General features: G+C 39.4%; 1 protein-coding gene across 1 annotated transcript in view; it reads right to left on the minus strand.

Annotated features, from left to right (window-relative positions):
• The window catches only part of sema3ab (sema domain, immunoglobulin domain (Ig), short basic domain, secreted, (semaphorin) 3Ab), a 69,028-nt gene extending 51,082 nt beyond the window's left edge, over positions 1–17,946 (minus strand). The window contains exon 1 of the mRNA XM_057837239.1: positions 17,406–17,946. Coding sequence (XP_057693222.1) covers positions 17,406–17,526 — 121 coding nt within the window. The 5' untranslated portion in view covers positions 17,527–17,946. The remainder of the gene's footprint in view (positions 1–17,405) is intronic.
• Positions 17,947–18,219: the final 273 nt, after the last annotated feature.

Here is an 18,219-nt window from a genome sequence, read left to right on the forward strand (position 1 = left end):
ACGTATTGCACGCCGGTTGGTCTGTTACTAATCCGAGGGCGCAAGGGAATGTTGTGGATGTCGTCATTATCATTCTGCGGGCCTCAGCAATAGACGCTATTATGTGTCCTGAGTTGCTTCCAATCATGTGACGTGGAAACATTTCTGTAGTTTTTCTCTCATGACTCTTTCAGCCCAGTCATACACAGGTGCTTTTTAATGGAAAATAATTCAATATTTTTGTTCTGATGGTAATAATGTTGAGCTGAGGCTGTACGTTTACACTCACCTAAAGGACTGCATTTATTTGAATTTTATTTCGAATATTTCAATTATTCATTTTTATTTATTTTAGCTTAAATTATTATTATGTTCCAATTTGCTAATGTTTTGAAAAATAAAACGTTTTTTTAAAATGTTTTTTTTTAAACCCAGATATCTCAAAGTAACACAATTGCAATACCGTGAAACTGATATTTTTGCTTAAGATTATCATACCATCAGAATCTCATACCGGCACATGCTTATGGTTCAGTGTAGCTTATTTATGAATTTTTACAGGCTAATGAGCTGTACTGTATGTATTTTGGTGTAAGTATCTCATAATGCAATGTAAAACCTTCGGCTTATAGACCAATGCAGTTTATATAAGGGCTGTCAAACGATTAAAATTTTTAATCGAGTTAATCACAGCTTAAAGTGATCCTCTGATTTAAATACATGTAGGCGCTAATAAACCACAATTGTTCTCTTGTACTAAAATATGTTGTTAGAAACACATAAAATGTTAAATCAATGGCAATATTTTATAATATTTAGTCCATATTTTGACCGTTATTTGGCGCCATGGTTTGCGGGCTCGCAGTGATGACGTAATTGGTATCTTTCCAAATGTGTAGCGTGTTCAACAATTGCTTATTGCTGCCTAAACTCGCGAAGTAAAATGCCACGATGTGCTGCTTTTGGATGCAATTTCCAGTCAAATGGAAAAAAGGGGAGTGAAGTGAGTGGTCAAGGTGGAATTATTATTTTTTGTGAATAAATGTGCATAAGTGGAAGCTTCTCCCCCATTTTGGTCCCTGTATGCATGTATCCTACCCACCACGCGTTGTAACTGGCGCCCGAACATTTTTCCTGGATCCTCAGTCAAGTAAGGGTCCCATCGCGTCTGCAATAATGGTTTTGGATCTGTCCATTTATTTTTATTCGTCGGTCCCACAGCGGCTTTTCGGATCAGTCTATTTTGTGGAATCGACGGCCTAATCACGGCTGCGATATTGCCATGGGATCGGTCTAATTCCTGGATCTTCGAGTGAGTGAAAAAACGCGGATTTGGATTACTATTGCAAACTTTTTTGTTGACTATTCTTCGTGGGAGTTTTCCCCAAATCATACCAAATAGTTAAAGCACTATGGCACGCTACAGTGACGACAGTGACTCTGACATGGTCTTTACTTTTATGTTGGAGTTCGTCTGGGAACGCGTGTGCGTACTGCTGAGCTCCCGAGTGACGAGTGGTCAAGGTGAAAATATTATTTTTTTTGTGAATAAATGTGCATAAGTGGACGCTTCTCCCCTTTTTGGTACTTTTATGCACGTATCCTACCTACCACGCGTTACAATGTACAAGACACGGATTACACTCGATTCCAGGATTTGTTCCTGTCAAACTGTTGGCTTGTACTGTATGTAAAGCATACGACAGCACTGGACACTAACAATCTAGATAATTATACTGGGATAGGTTTGAAAACGCAATATCTTACCTTGAAGATCTGCCAACAAAAAACGGAGTTCTCAACAGCATACACTCTCTGCTCCGTTATCATTGAGACACGCTTGCAGCGAGTAAATCACCAGTTTTGCCCAATTCTTCTCTTATAAGGTACTGTATTTCCTGTTCTCATTTTATCTTTGCTGCTCGTCTTGTGAACGACCGACAGTGCTGTCCTGCTCTTCACTTTTCCGATCTGGTTCAAATTGGAAGGGCAGAACCGACGACATGTTGGGGTAGCTAAGAGTTTTTGTTTTTGTTTTTTTTGTTGTTGTTATTTTTTATTTACACAAAAAAACAACTACAAAGAATGGGCGAACAATTCACATACAATCAACAGACTTAAAACAACAACAACAAAATAATAAATAAAATGTTCAGAGTTATTTTTAACACAAGCCGTACTGTTTGCAGAGTCTTTTGGTCCTTATAGCTATAGATATAGGGGTGGCGTGGCTCAGTGGTAGAGTAGTTGTCCCCCAACCCAGAGGTTGTGGGTTCGATTCTTCGCCCTGATGAACTCGCCTAAGTATCCTTGAGCTAGATACCGAACCCCACATTGCTCCTGGTGCTGTGTCACCAGTAGGTGAATGGCGAGATAGTGTAAAGCGCTTTGAGCGCCTTGAAAGGTGGAAAAGCGCTATATAAGTATAACACCATTTACCATAGCTTTGGGGTTCAAAGAGAAACTTAAATTGTCCAAATATAAAGAAAACTTTTTCCCAAAAACATGAAAATTTGGTCTTTGATTAGCATATTTTACACAGTGAATGTGAAATTTTGCCAATATTAAAATAAGATTTACAACATATCTTTCATCCATTTCTGGTTCTTCAACGTTGGATAGGCCAAACAAAATATGTCTAAAAAACAATTTTCAATTATGGCACAACTTTGGAATTAATATAATTGTTCAGGTAACCCAAAAGATGTGGGAGTAAGTACATTCCCAAAACAAATGGGAAATAGTTTCCTCTGCATTTGCACAAAAGGAACATAGGGTAGCTAAGAGTGACATGCTGGAAGTTCGGCACTGCGACGTAACAAGAATGGCGACCTATCACTTAAAATAATTTTACAAATTTTATTACATTAAGAGGGGTTTTAATATCAAATTATTATAACTCATACTAATATTTATCTTTTAAGAATTACTTGTCTTAAAGATCGAGGATCACTTTAAAATTATCATACCATCAGAATCTCATACCGGCACATGCCAATAGTTCAGTGTAGCTTATTTATGATTTTTTTTACAGGCTAATGAGCTGTACTGTATGTGTTTTGGTGTAAATATCCCATAATGCAATGTAAAACCTGTGGCTTACAGACCAAGGCAGTTCATATGTGAACAAATGTTTTTTGTGAAAATGTGGGTGCGCCTTATAGTTTGTCTGAAAAATAAGGCATTTATTTATTATAAATCGTACAATTTAACTAATTTCCTGCTGTTGACAAGCATCTGAATGTTCATTTTGACTGGCAACTCACAATCAAAATAGATCGGACGTCTAGCACAGTCAATGGCAGCCAATGAGTTAAATGACAGCCCCTACAAAGGCTTAATCCTGTCACTGACCTTAGGTGCCTGACACCACCTAGCATCACGATTGTTGATACAGTTGGACCGTAGCTTGTGTTTAGGTAGCCCTAGGGTACTTTTGTTATCTTTCCTCCTACGCCACTGACCTCTGGCCTTCAGCCCTCACTTCTAAAGATCAGTCGGAATCTCATGGGGTTCAGCTGTTGTGTATATTCGGGAGAAAATTCAATGTTTTGTCAAGAACTCATACTATGGAGGCAGCGGGCGCTTTGAGATACATATCTTAATGCTACATGAGGGAGGCCTTTGGAGTCGTATGTGGTTGTCTGCGCACACATTTCTTGAGACCCACACCACGTTTAGACATCTAGAGGTCAGAGTTCTTTAAGTTCAGTGCCCACGTGCTGCTGATAATGCAGGATTTGGCCATATGTCACTGTCAAGGAAAAAGTAATGATCTCTAATGCTTCACTGTTATTTCGAGAGAGTCAAATAATTGCAAATACTTTGTAAAAAGTTGTTTACATGTTATATACAGGTTGTCCCCAAGTTCTGACACACTTGACTAATGCGATTTCGACTTTATGACGCCGGAGTCTTGTCCGCCATTTTTTTTTTTTTTTTTTGCCGTCTAAACAGCACTTTATTGTACCTTTTACTTTACCGTAATTTTCGCACTATAAGGTGCACCCGACTATAGGCCACCCACCAAATTTGACACGAAAACTGCATTTGTATATAGATAAGCCAAACTAGACTATAAACCGCAGCTGTTCTCTTTGTATTATGGGATATTTATACCATAAAATATAAACCGGTAACACTTTACTTGACAGTGGCATCATATGACCAAATGAACCGCCATGAAGCTTTGAACCAATTTGCTGCAAATCTTTATTGCTTCATGAAGCTTCATTTGGCCATCACTGTTCTCTTGGGGGAGACAGCCAACCTCTGCTGTCAGCACTGTTGTTATCCAACATGCCTCCTAGCATACAAAGCAGCGCTACAGATGTAAATAAAAAATCAAAATTCATGTTCTGTGCTAATTATTTCTTCAGTTACTGTTCTAATTGTTTCATTAATTGCTAGTCATGGAATTTGGTAACGCTTTATTTGACAATGGCGCCATCAGACTGTCATAAGACCGTCATAATTATGACATGACACTGCCATGAGCATTAACAAATGCTTATGACAGATTTCATTTTGTGTCATCCGGCAAATTATCTCCCTTTTGAATGGATGTAAAAGAAACGAGCTGGACATAAATGGAGTTAGTGAAATAATTTGCCGGGTGACACATAATGACATCTGATATAAGCATTTATAAACCGCACTGGACTATAAACCGCAGGATTAAAAATGAGGGGGAAAAGCAGACATTGAACAGACATGTCATCTTGAAAGGCAATTTCAAATAAAAATACAATTGAGAACAACATGCTGAATAAGTGTACAGTATGATAATGTTACATGTAGGGCTGTCAAAATTATCGCGTTAACGGGCGTTAATTAATTTTTTAAATTAATCACGTTAAAATATTTGAAACAATTAACGCAGATGCTCCGCTCAGACAAATTGAAATGACAGTCCAGTGAAACGCTCATTTGTTAATTGTGTTTTATGGAGTTTTGCCGCCCTCTGCTGGCGCTTGGGTGCGACTGATTTTATGGGCTTCAGCACCCATGAGCATTGTGTAAGTAATTATTGACATCAACAATGGCGGGCTACTAGTTTATTTTTTTATTTAAAATTTTACAAATTGTATTAAAACGAAAACATGAACAGGGTTTTTTAATATAAAATTTCTATAACTTGTACTCACATTTTTCTTTTAAGAACTACAAGTCTTTCTATCCATGGATTGCTTTAACAGAATGTTAATAATGTTAATGCCATCTTGTTGATTTTTTTGTTATAAATAAATACAGTCCTTATGTACCGTGTTTTGAATGTATATATCCATCTTGTGTCTTTCCATTCCAACAATAATTTACAGAAAAATATGGCATATTTTATAGATGGTTTGAATTGCGATTAATTGCGATTAATTACGATTAATTAATTTTTAAGCTGTAATTAACTCAATTAAAATTTTTAATCGTTTGACAGCCCTAGTTACATGATGCATGAACAACGAAATGCGAACGTAGCTGGTATGTTAACGTAACATAGCTATTAAGAGTTTACCAAACCATCAGTGTCACACCAAAATAACAAGTGAAATGATATAATAATGTGTTAATTATTTCACACATAAGTCGCTCCAGAGTATAAGTCGCACCCCCAGCTAAACTATGAAAAAAACTGTGATTTATAGTCCGAAAAATGCGGTAGTTGTTTTGTAGAATGATTTCCTGACGAATGTTCGATAATCGATGTATTGCCATTCGAGGAGTGCGAAATTTCCGATTTTTAGATTATTCGCGATTCGGCCGTAGAAGATTCGCGAACGATTCACAAACATCCAAATTCCGATTGTAGGATTATACCAGGTAAAGTGGAACTAAAACACAGTCAGCGCAGTCTTCGGGACGCAATGAGGAATGGACCAAGAGTAAATATCATTTACAACTCATGCTGCTAGATTAAAAAAAACAACAACAACAAAAAAAACAATAATACCTGACTGCGGCCGACAGCCGCTACGAACAACACCCAGTTGCTAGTTGCTACAAAACTACAGCCACATAAGGCTACGGTAGATATGACATTCAGTGGGGCAAATATGTATTTAGTCAACCACTAATTGTGAAAGTTCTCCCACTTGAAAATAATACAGAGGCCTGTAATTGTCAACATGGGTAAACCTCAACCATGAGAGACAGAATGTGGGGGAAAAAAAACAGAAAATCACATTGTTTGATTTTCAATACTTTGTTATGTACCCTTTGTTGGTAATAACGGAGGCCAAACATTTTCTGTAACTCTTCACAAGCTTTTCACACACTGTTGCTTGTATTTTGGCCCATTCCTCCATGCAGATCTCCTCTAGAGCAGTGATGTTTTGGGGTTGTCATTGGGCAATACGGACTTTCAACTCCCTCCTCACCCCGTGGCGTCAAAATGATAACAAGAAGGGGGAGCAAAAATCCCAGAACCACACGGGGGGACCTAGTGCATGACCTACTGAGAGCTGGGACCACAGTAACAAAGGCTACTATCAGTAACACAATGCGCTGCCAGGGACTCAAATCCTGCACTGCCAGACGTGTCCCCCTGCTGAAGAAAGTACACGTCCAGGCCCATCTGTGGTTCGCTGGAGAGCATTTGGATGATCCAGAAGAGGACTGGGAGAATGTGTTATGGTCAGATGAAACCAAAATAGAACTTTTTGGTAGAAACACAGGTTCTCTTGTTTGGAGGAAAAAGGACACTGAATTGCACTATACCCACTGTGAAGCATGGGGGTGGAAACATCATGCTTTGGGGCTGTTTTTCTGCAAAGGGACCAGGACGACTGATCTGTGTAAAGGAAAGAATGAATGGGGCCATGTATTGAGAGAATTTGATGTAAAAAATGTCCTTCCATCAGGAAGGGCATTAAAGATGAGACGTGGCTGGGTCTTTCAGCATGACAATGATCCCACACACAGCCAGGGCAACAAAGGAGTGGCTTCGTAAGAAGCATTTCAAGGTCCTGGAGTGGCCAAGCCAGTCTCGAGGTCTCAACCCCATAGAAAATCTGCGGAGGGAGTGTTGCCCAACGACAGCCTCAAAACCTCACTGCTCTAGAGGAGATCTGCATGGAGCAATGGGCCAAAATACCAGCAACTGTGTGTGAAAAGCTTGTGAAGAGTTACAGAAAAAGTTTGGCCTCCGTTATTGCCAACAAAGTTTACATAACAAAGTATTGAGATGAACTTTTGGAATTGACCAAATACTTATTTTCCACCATGATTTGCAAATAAATTCTTTAAAAATCAAACAATGTGATTTTCTTGGTTTTTTTCCACGTTCTGTCTCTCATGGCTGAGGTTTAACCATGTTGACAATTACAGGTCTCTCTAATATTTTCAAGTGGGAGAACTTGCAAAATTAGTGGTTGACTAAATACTTATTTGCCCCACTGTATATGTAGAACTAGATGCAAAATGACAGATGGCAGTGGCGTTAGAACAAGTATTAGAGAACTAAATGCGAACTGACAGACTTGCCGGCGTTAGTAAACAGCCGCCATCTTGAAGTAGTAGACTTCTCTAGAAGGCTCTGTTGCAGCGAACCTCATTAACTTTTTATCTAAAATACTCCTAAATCGGCAACATCTTGACTTGAATCTGTCTTTAAATGATGACACAGTTTAAAAACTTTGACATGTCGAAAGTATACAGAAGGGAAATTATGGAATAAGCATTTTTAAGAATTTGAGCATTTTAAAAAACTTCAACGGTTGTTTCAAAACAGTAAAATAATTGACTGCAGTTTAAAGCTGCTGATACAGAATGGGGACTTGAGTATTTTATTTACTGTTGTTAACTGCTAAATTGATACAGAAATCGTCGTTTGGTTTAGCCTGAAAAGATTTTTGAACAATTTTGGAACTAATGTACAAAACATTAAAAGCGGAGGGCTGGTGCATCAATAATGGATTTATAATGGAATCGGAGCCTCTGAATCGTAATCATAATCAAATCGTTAGGTGCCCAATGATTCCCACCTCTAATCACCATGTTCTAAGCTTATCGTTATCGTGAGCTTTGTATCGCAAATCATATCGTGAGGTACCAAGAGGTTCCCACCCCTAATGTACAGTGCCCTCCATAATTATTGGCACCCCTGGATAAGATGTGTTTTTTAGCTTCTAATATTTTTTTTTCTTCAAATAATTTGTGACCTTAATGGAAAAAAAGAGAAAAATCCAACCTTCAATACAAGTGCATTTATTCAGTGGGGAAAAAATCCCACATAAAGAAATAATTATTTGACATCAAATAATGTGTGTCACAATTATTAGCACCCCTGGTGTTAATACTTTGTACCACCCCCTTTTTGCCAACAAAACAGCACCTAATCTTCTATAATGTTTCACAAGATGGGAAAAGACAGAAAGAGGGATCTTCAGCCATTCCTCTTTGCAAAATCCCTCTAAATCCTCCAGAGACCTGGGTCCTCTCCTCTGTATTCTCCTCTTCAGCTCACCCAGCAACAGATTATTAGCTGGGATAGGCTCCAGCACCTCCGCGACCCTCGTGAGGAAAAAGCGGCATGGAAAAGGAATGAATGAATGTCCTAGTATTTCAAAGCATTCATGACGTCAAGATGGGAAAAGACAAAAAGAGGGATCTTTAGCCATTCCTCTTTGCAGAATCTCTCTAAATCATCCAGAGACCTGGGTCCTCTCCTCTGTATTCTTCTCTTCAGCTCACCCAGCAACAGATTTTGATTTAAAATGTCCTGGTATTTCAAAGCATTCATGATGTCATGCACCCTAACACGGTTCCCAGGGCCTTTGGAAGCGAAACAGCCCCCTAGCATCACTGACCCACCCCCATACTTCACAGTGGGTATGAGGTGCTTTTCAGCATGCGCATCTTTCGTGGCACGCCAGACCAACTCAGAGTGTTTGTTGCCAAAAAGCTCAATCTTGGTCTCCCAGGCTTTCCCAGGCTTCAACTGGGACCATGTGCTTTGGTCAGATGAGACCAAGATTGAGCTTTTTGGCAACAAAAACTCTAAGTGGGTCTGGCGTGCCACAAAAGATGCGCATGCTGAAAAGCACCTCATACCCACTGTGAAGTATGGGGGTGGGTCAGTGATGCTGTGGGGCGGTTTCGCTTCCAAAGGCCCTGGGAACCTTGTTAAGGTGCATGACATCATGAATGCTTTGAAATACCAGGACATTTTAAATCAAAATCTGTTGCTGGGTGAGCTGAAGAGAAGAGTACAGAGGAGAGGACCCAGGTCTCTGGATGATTTAGAGAGATTCTGCAAAGAGGAATGGCTAAATATCCCTCTTTTTGTCTTTTCCCATCTTGTGAAACATTATAGGAGAAGATTAGGTGCTGTTTTGTTGGCAAAATGGGGTTGTACAAAGTATTAACACCAGGGGTGCTAATAATGGCGTACCGCACAAAGGCTATTTTTAGACCGTGACGTCTCATCATAAAGCGGAAGTAAAGCCGAAGTGGGACATTATAGACCCGCCCTCGCATAGACACAACGCAATTTTGTAGTAGTATGCTACTTTTTCCCAGTAATCTTTCAAAAACAAACTTGCTGATCACGCATTGCTTTTTTGGAACTAGTAGAAACGACTCTAGACATTACGACACATGAAGGATGTTTTCTTCATACGTTTCCGAAAAACAAAAACTCGGGAGGAAAAAATGTGAAAACTGAATCAACTTGCGCGGACTTTAACACCAGCTCGGTGAATCCATTCACATTTCATATGCATAAAACATTATTTTGGGTTGGCATGGTCTTTCAGAGGACAAAGAGGTAAGCCATTTTTATATACCGTTTCTGTTATATATATATACAGTGCCTTGCAAAAGTATTCGGCCCCCTTGAATCTTGCAACCTTTCGCCACATTTCAGGCTTCAAACATAAAGATATGAAATTTAATTTTTTTGTCAAGAGTCAACAACAAGTGGGACACAATCGTGAAGTGGAACAACATTTATTGGATAATTTCAACTTTTTTAACAAATAAAAAACTGAAAAGTGGGGCGTGCAATATTATTTGGCCCCTTTACTTTCAGTGCAGCAAACTCACTCCAGAAGTTCAGTGAGGATCTCTGAATGATCCAATGTTGTCCTAAATGACCGATGATGATAAATAGAATCCGCCTGTGTGCAATCAAGTCTCCGTATAAATGTACCTGCTCTGTGATAATCTCAGGGTTCTGTTTAAAGTGCAGAGAGCATTATGAAAACCAAGGAACACACCAGGCAGGTCCGAGATACTGTTGTGGAGAAGTTTAAAGCCGGATTTGGATACAAAAAGATTTCCCAAGCTTTAAACATCTCAAGGAGCACTGTGCAAGCCATCATATTGAAATGGAAGGAGCATCAGACCACTGCAAATCTGCCAAGACCCGGCCGTCCTTCCAAACTTTCTTCTCAAACAAGGAGAAAACTGATCAGAGATGCAGCCAAGAGGCCCATGATCACTCTGGATGAACTGCAGAGATCTACAGCTGAGGTGGGAGAGTCTGTCCATAGGACAACAATCAGTCGTACACTGCACAAATCTGGCCTTTATGGAAGAGTGGCAAGAAGAAAGCCATTTCTCAAAGATATCCATAGAAAGTCTCGTTTAAAGTTTGCCACAAGCCACCCCGGAGACACACCAAACATGTGGAAGAAGGTGCTCTGGTCAGATGAAACCAAAATTGAACTTTTTGGCCACAATGCAAAACGATATGTTTGGCGTAAAAACAACACAGCTCATCACCCTGAACACACCATCCCCACTGTCAAACATGGTGGTGGCAGCATCATGGTTTGGGCCTGCTTTTCTTCAGCAGGGACAGGGAAGATGGTTAAAATTGACGGGAAGATGGATGCAGCCAAATCCAGGAATATTCTGGAAGAAAACCTGTTGGTATCTGCACAAGACCTGAGACTGGGACGGAGATTTATCTTCCAACAGGACAATGATCCAAAACATAAAGCCAAATCTACAATGAAATGCTTCAAAAATAAACGTATCCAGGTGTTAGAATGGCCAAGTCAAAGTCCAGACCTGAATCCAATCGAGAATCTGTGGAAAGAGCTGAAGACTGCTGTTCACAAACACTCTCCATCCAACCTCACTGAGCTCGAGCTGTTTTGCAAGGAAGAATGGGCAAGAATGTCAGTCTCTCGATGTGCAAAACTGATAGAAACATACCCCAAGCGACTTGCAGCTGTAATTGGAGCAAAAGGTGGCGCTACAAAGTATTAACGCAAGGGGGCCGAATAATATTGCACGCCCCACTTTTCAGTTTTTTATTTGTTAAAAAAGTTTAAATTATCCAATAAATTTGGTTCCACTTCACGATTGTGTCCCACTTGTTGTTGATTCTTGACAAAAAATTAAAATTTTATATCTTTATGTTTGAAGCCTGAAATGTGGCGAAAGGTTGCAAGTTTCAAGGGGGCCGAATGCTTTTGCAAGGCACTGTATATATAAAGAACTTTAGTAAGGGGGAAGTGTAAATAAATTATAGAATTAATGTGTTATCAATGAAAAAATTAAAAGTGTTCGTTGGCTGTCACTGAGTAGCATTTGCAATCGCTACACAAAGCTAACTAAATTACCCCCAAGAATGGTAAGAGACGTAGGACAACCAGAGGATATATAAGAAAGACAGGGCTGATGGTAAAGGGTAGCTTGTTGAACCAGGATAATGTCATTGTCAGTCACGTCGATAAAAAAGCTAGAGCTATGCTTAGGTCGGCTCGGTTTTTTTCGTCTTTTTCAGCCTTCGACACTCAAGCCATCTCTTTAACTGAACATTTTTATGTTCTTCCACATCTTTGCCAGTGAATTTGGCACCAGGCACATCATTTTCGGAAAGAACTGGTAGGTTTAGCCCTGTAGACATCTCCTTCGTACACGATTTCCATTCATTTCCTATTAGGGACAAACGGTGGCTTGTCCCTACTTAGCAACAGTAGCTAATGTCATGAATATTAATGAGCGGAAGTGACGTGTTGCTTGCGGTACGCCATTGTGACACACATTATTTGATGTCAAATAATTATTTCTTTATGTGGGATTTTTTTCCCCACTGAATAAATTCACTTGTATTGAAGGTTGGATTTTTCTCTTTTTTTTCCATTATGGTCCCATATTATTTGAATTAAAAAAAAGATATTAGAAGCTAAAAAACACATCTTAACCAGGGGTGCCAACAATTATATTGCACGTGCATGTCTCGATGTTTGAAATTTAAATGGGCTTTGAGCAAACTACATTGTTTTGCTTCTGATTTTTAAACAGGAATCCCTACTGCAAGACTTCTCCTCTTTTGTATTTTCCATTCTGTTCTACTTTATTCTTGCTTACCACCATTGAAACCGAGTCAACTTTAACTACCGCAAGGGTAATACATAATGTATTTGATAGTATGAATGATTCATAATGCGATAATCAGATTTTTCTTTTCGTCAAATACAAACTGATGATTGAAGACTAGCACCGCATTAAGGTAGGTTACACCTGCTGGTACTCTTTGCTTTTCATGTTTGCTAAATAGTGCCCCCCCCCAGAGGGCCTAATGCAAATGAGAGACTCATTGACAAGTACACAATTAAATAAGCAAGTAGGCTTCCGCTTTAATGGAGATATCGCCACGTGTGGGCGGGATTCTACCAACTGACAGCATGTACTTTTTAACTAACTGATATGCTCACAGGTATCATTAGCTATCTACAGATGGCAAAGTCAATGTGCGTGTGTGTAATTATGGATCTCCCAGTGCTGAGTGAGGACTATTTCTCTTCGGGGGTAAAGCCATCTGCTTAAACAGACCTGCACCATTCATTCCCGGCATAATTGCCGCACGTTGAAGAACAGAGGGGGGAGAATGACACATGGGGAGAAAAGAAATAAATGACACTTGGCTGGCAGGAAGTCGGCATCTGGCATCGCTTTTTGTCACACGTACACAAGGACCAACGGCGCTTCGTTATAATTTAGGCGAAAATGAACCGATTAGAGTGGATCGCAGACAATGAACCGATGAGTCGGGCTGTCACGGGATTGAATTGGGAAAATGACCGGACTGATTTCATTCGCAATTTTGGGTGACAATCGTGTTCAACTTGAGGATTTTTCCCTAGCTGGTGATCTGTTTTGATTAAATATCTGACGATTTTCCAAGGAATTGTACTCTACTTTGCGCTCGTGAACATTAACAGAGGGACTTTGCATCCCTTAAGTGAGCAGAGAAGTCAGGCTAACTTTTATGTGGGTTTTTTTCAACCGAACACACTCCACCTATTTACAGACAAAACTACTTACAGTCGTGGTGTCACTTCACCCACAAGTCTTTACGCCTGCTTTGTTTTCTGACACGTGCACCTAAACTGGGTGTGGCTTATTAACTCTGCCAGAGATGTCTGTGTTCACTTAATTGACACCACGCCAAGAGCGATCTTAACACTCTTAACACCAATCAATTCCAAAATAATTTACACCAGAAAATCAACTCCATAGATTTTGCTGTATACGGCAACCTCAGAGGGACAAAAGTAATACAATTCATACAATCACGGTACATATATCATAAGTTTCACACACGGCTTAAAGTCAGGCGCGCCTGACTATAAGCCGCCCACCAAATTTGACACAAAAACGGCATTTGTTCATAGATATGCCGCACTGGACTATAAACCGCAGCTGTACTCACTGTATTATACAGTGGGGCAAATAAGTATTTAGTCAACCACCAATTGTGCAAGTTCTTCTACTTGAAAAGATCAAAGAGGCCTGTAATTGTCAACATGGGTAAACCTCAACCATGAGAGACAGAATGTGGGAGGAAAAAAAAACAGAAAATCACATTGTTTGATTTTGAAAGAATTTATTTCCAAATTAGAGCGGAAAATACGTATTTGGTCACCTACAAACAAGCATGATTTCTGGCTGTCAAAGAGGTCTAACTTCTTCTTACGAGGTCTAACGAGGCTGTATTAATGGCACCTGTTTTAATTCATGAACGGTATAAAAGACACCTGTCCACAATCTCCGTCAGTCACACTCCAAACACCACTATGGCCAAGACCAAAGAGCTGTCGAAGGACACCAGAGACAAAATTGCAGACCTGCACCAGGCTGGGAAGACTGAATCTGCAATAGGTAAAACACTTGGTGTAAAAAAAATCAACTGTGGGAGCAATTATTAGAAAATGGAAAACATACAAGACCACCTCGAGCTGGGGCTCCATGCAAGATCTCACCCCGTGGCTTCAAAATGATTACAAGAATGGTGAGCAAAAATCCCAGAACCACACAGGGGGACCTAGTGAATGACCTTCAGAGAGCTGGGACCACAGTAACAAAGGTTACTATCAGTAACAATGCGCCGCCATGGACTCAAATCCTGCACTGCCAGACGTGTCTCCCTGCTGAAGCCAGTGCACGTCCAGGCCCGTCTGCCTAGAGAGCATTTGGATGATCCAGAAGAGGACTGGGAGAATGTGTTATGGTCAGATGAAACCAAAATAGAACTTTTTGGTAAAAACACAGGTTCTCGTGTTTGGAGGAGAAAGAATACTGAATTGCATCCGAAGAACACCATACCCACTGTGAAGCATGGGGGTGGAAACATCATGCTTTGGGGCTGTTTTTCTGCAAAGGGACCAGGACGACTGATCTGTGTGTAAGAAAGACTGAATGGGGCCATGTATCGAGAGATTTTAAGTGAAAATCTCGTTCCATCAGCAAGGGTATTGAAGATGAGACGTGGCTGGGTCTTTTAGCATGACAATGATCCCAACCACACAGCCAGGGCAACAAAGAAGTGGCTTCGTAGGAAGCATTTCAAGGTCCTGGAGTGGCCTAGCCAGTCTCCAGATCTCAACCCCATAGAAAATCTGTGGAGGGAGTTGAAAGTCCGTGTTGCCCAACGACAGCCCCAAAACATCACTGCTCTAGAGGAGATCTGCATGGAGGAATGGGCCAAAATACCAGCAACATTGTGTGAAAAGCGTGTGAAGAGTTACAGAAAACGTTTGGCCTTCGTTATTGCCAACATAGGGTACATAACAAAGTATTGAGATGAACTATTGGTATTGACCAAAGACTTATTTTCCACCGTGATTTGCAAAAAAAATCTTTAAAAATCAAACAATGTGATTTTTTTTTTCACATTCTGTCTCTCATGGTTGAGGTTTACCTATGTTGACAATTACAGGCCTCTCTAATATTTTCAAGTGGGAGTACTTGCACGATTAGTGGTTGACTAAAAACTTATTTGCCCCACGGTAAGTGTCTGTCATTAAACCAAATGAACCACCATGAAGCTTTGTAATAAATGGATGCAAAGCTTCATTGCTTCAAGAAGCTTCGTTTGGCCATAACTGCTCCCTTGCTTTTGCCATCTGCTTTCAATACTGTTGTTGTCCAACATGCCTCCTAGCATGCATTACAGCGCTACAGATGTAAATAACAATCAAAATTCATGTTCTATGCTCATTATTTCTTCAGTTAATGTTCCAGTTGTTTCATTAATTGCTAGATATGTTATTTGGTAACACTTTACTTGACATTTGCAGCATAAAACTGCCATTAGACAATCATTATAATGACATGGCACTGTCACGAGCATTAATGAATGCTTATAACAGATGTCATTTAGTGTTATCCGGCAAATTATCTCACTTTTGAATGGATGTAGAAGATCCAAACTCAACATAAATGGAGCTTGTTACATAATTTGGCGGATGACACTTAATGACATCTGTGATAATCATTCAGAAATGCCCATGATAGTGTCATGTCATAATTATGACAGTCTTCATAAATGAACAAATTAGGCGCACTGCACTATAAGCCGCATAATTCAAAATGAAGGGGAAAAGTGTGGCTTTTAGTCCGAAAATTACATATATTAAGCAATGCTTTTTCATAAGTGTTTTAATAGCTGTATAGACAATGAAAAACACCTATTTAAAACGTTTTTTTTTTTTTTTTTTAATTTAATAACGTTACATATATATTAAGCAATGCGTTTTCATAAGTGTTTTAATTGACTTTCTTAATTAATACAACAATGGATTCAGTAATGTGTAAAAACACAACACTAATGTGTATATACAATGGAAAAACACCTATTTAAAAGTTAAAATCACATTACATATAATAAGCAATGCTTATTCATAAGTGATTTAATTTACTCTTACATGATAAATACAACAATGGATTTAGTAATATGTAAAAACACAAAACTAATGTGTATGTACAAACCAATTTAAAAGTTAAATCGCGCATCTGCATTTTTTTTTGTGGGAATGCTGTTTTTATTTATTTATTTATTTTTATTTATTTATTTTTTTAACGATCCAAATAACCAACAATAACAGTAAATCCTGTTTGATTTTTGATTGCTAGCTTCTTTTTTCCCCTCCTTAGCTATTATTCATTCATTATTTTTACGTTTTTTTCCCGGCGGTCTGGATGTTCTGAGGCACAGACTTGTCCTTCATTGGTACTACGATAGAAAATGTTGAGTGAGGTACCTTATCTATCATCTTGACTACACCAGACACCACAAGAGCAGTAAGATCAGATGTAGTGATCGACATGACATGGGAGGTCTATTCAAAATCAGTTAAAATGTAGGGAGGGAAAAAGTTATTGTGTGTAACTTGCATCCATTAAAATTCTCATGAGATGCAGTCATAAGGCAAATAATGACCTAATTAAAATACTGAGTAACAAGAAACTTATCCAGATGCTAATTCAAATACTGTTGCTCTCAAATGAAAACAATGTAATCTTCTTTTTAATATTTATTTTTAATTGCAGATATGAACAAAATACAAGACTATCAAACATGGAGAGTGTCAGACAAGGGCGTACGTTTGCATAGGGAATGTAGGGACATAGGGGGCAGGTATATATTTCTTACCTAAAAATGTTATTCCGCTTGATAACACACATGACTTAAAAGTTTGGTGTTTTTCCTACGTGTTTCAATTGAATTTTCACTTGTGTAAAGCTAAGTTCAAGTTAAGTTTTAAGTTGGTCTAAACTGTAAGTCCTGATAGGATTTTGAGTTTTTGCAGTGTTCAAAATAAATGCTGTGCTATTTTTTTCATTTTTACATAGCAACCAGCTATTTGTGAGAAATTTACCCAATCAATTTTTCATTTTTACATAGCAACCACCTATTTGTGAGAAATTTACCTGATCAATTTTTCATTTTTACATAGCACCCAGCTATTTTTGAGAAATTTACCCAATCAATTTTTCATTTTTACATAGCAACCAGTTATTTCTGAGAAATTTACCCAATCTGTTTGGTCTTATTAATGTCCCATCCCCAGCAAAAAGCGTACATGCAGCTTATGCAGTTATAGTGTCCCAACGAATGTTGAGACCAAACCTACACCCTTGATGTCAGAAACATTTTAAAATTGAAGAGTGACAAAGTCCACAGAACTCACCTTTATAAGAGAGTTTTAGCCTGGGAACATTAGCCTTGATCTGCTGTGCTCCTTCACCCCCTTTCCGAAGCAGAATCAGTCCGCAGGCCAGCGCAAAGCTGACCCAAAGAAGAGACCTCATGGTCCTGAGGTGAGCGAGGGCAGCACCGTCTGTCCTCTGCACACCTTCAGTACACGTCTACAGATCCACTTCTAAAGGTCTCCTCTGACTTTAGTGTGTCAGTCTAGACTGAAAAAGCCAGTCCAAGTGATGACTTTGGCAGGGGAGGGTTACGGGTCACCGTCACTGCCTGAGATCCTGTCCCGGCAGAAAGCCCAAGGTGAACTTTCTAATGCAGAGTGGAGAAACAGCAAGGTAAATCTGCCATCTGTCCTTGTCGTTTTAAATCACCATCCACACCCACAGAGGAAAAACACAGTCCTGTTTGTTTTCTGATCTTAATCCTTAGTCATCTGTTCGGAGTTGTCCCTTTTTATCCACTTGTTCTCCCTGAAATCTCCTCTTAAGTTAGCACAGCTCTGCCCTGTCCACGCTGCACAGTGCAATGAGCGCAGCTGAGACAGTCAGCATGCACACAGACTAAAAGGCAGAGTGAGGAAGCGTAGTGAAAGGAGGAGAGAGAGAGAGGAAGTGCAAGTTAATGTTAGAGCAGGAAACACTAAAAACAGGAGTTTTCTATATATATGGCGGAAAACACAGACAAAGCTGAAAAAGCAGTTTCTGCTCTTGCACTCCTCTTTAAAAGAAACTACGGTATTTTAAGCCAAAAGAACTGTTGTGTTTGATAGAACAATATGTCTATATGCTGCCATA

Source organism: Corythoichthys intestinalis, chromosome 5, assembly GCF_030265065.1.
Source record: "Corythoichthys intestinalis isolate RoL2023-P3 chromosome 5, ASM3026506v1, whole genome shotgun sequence".
NCBI classification, from domain to species: Eukaryota; Metazoa; Chordata; class Actinopteri; order Syngnathiformes; family Syngnathidae; genus Corythoichthys; species Corythoichthys intestinalis.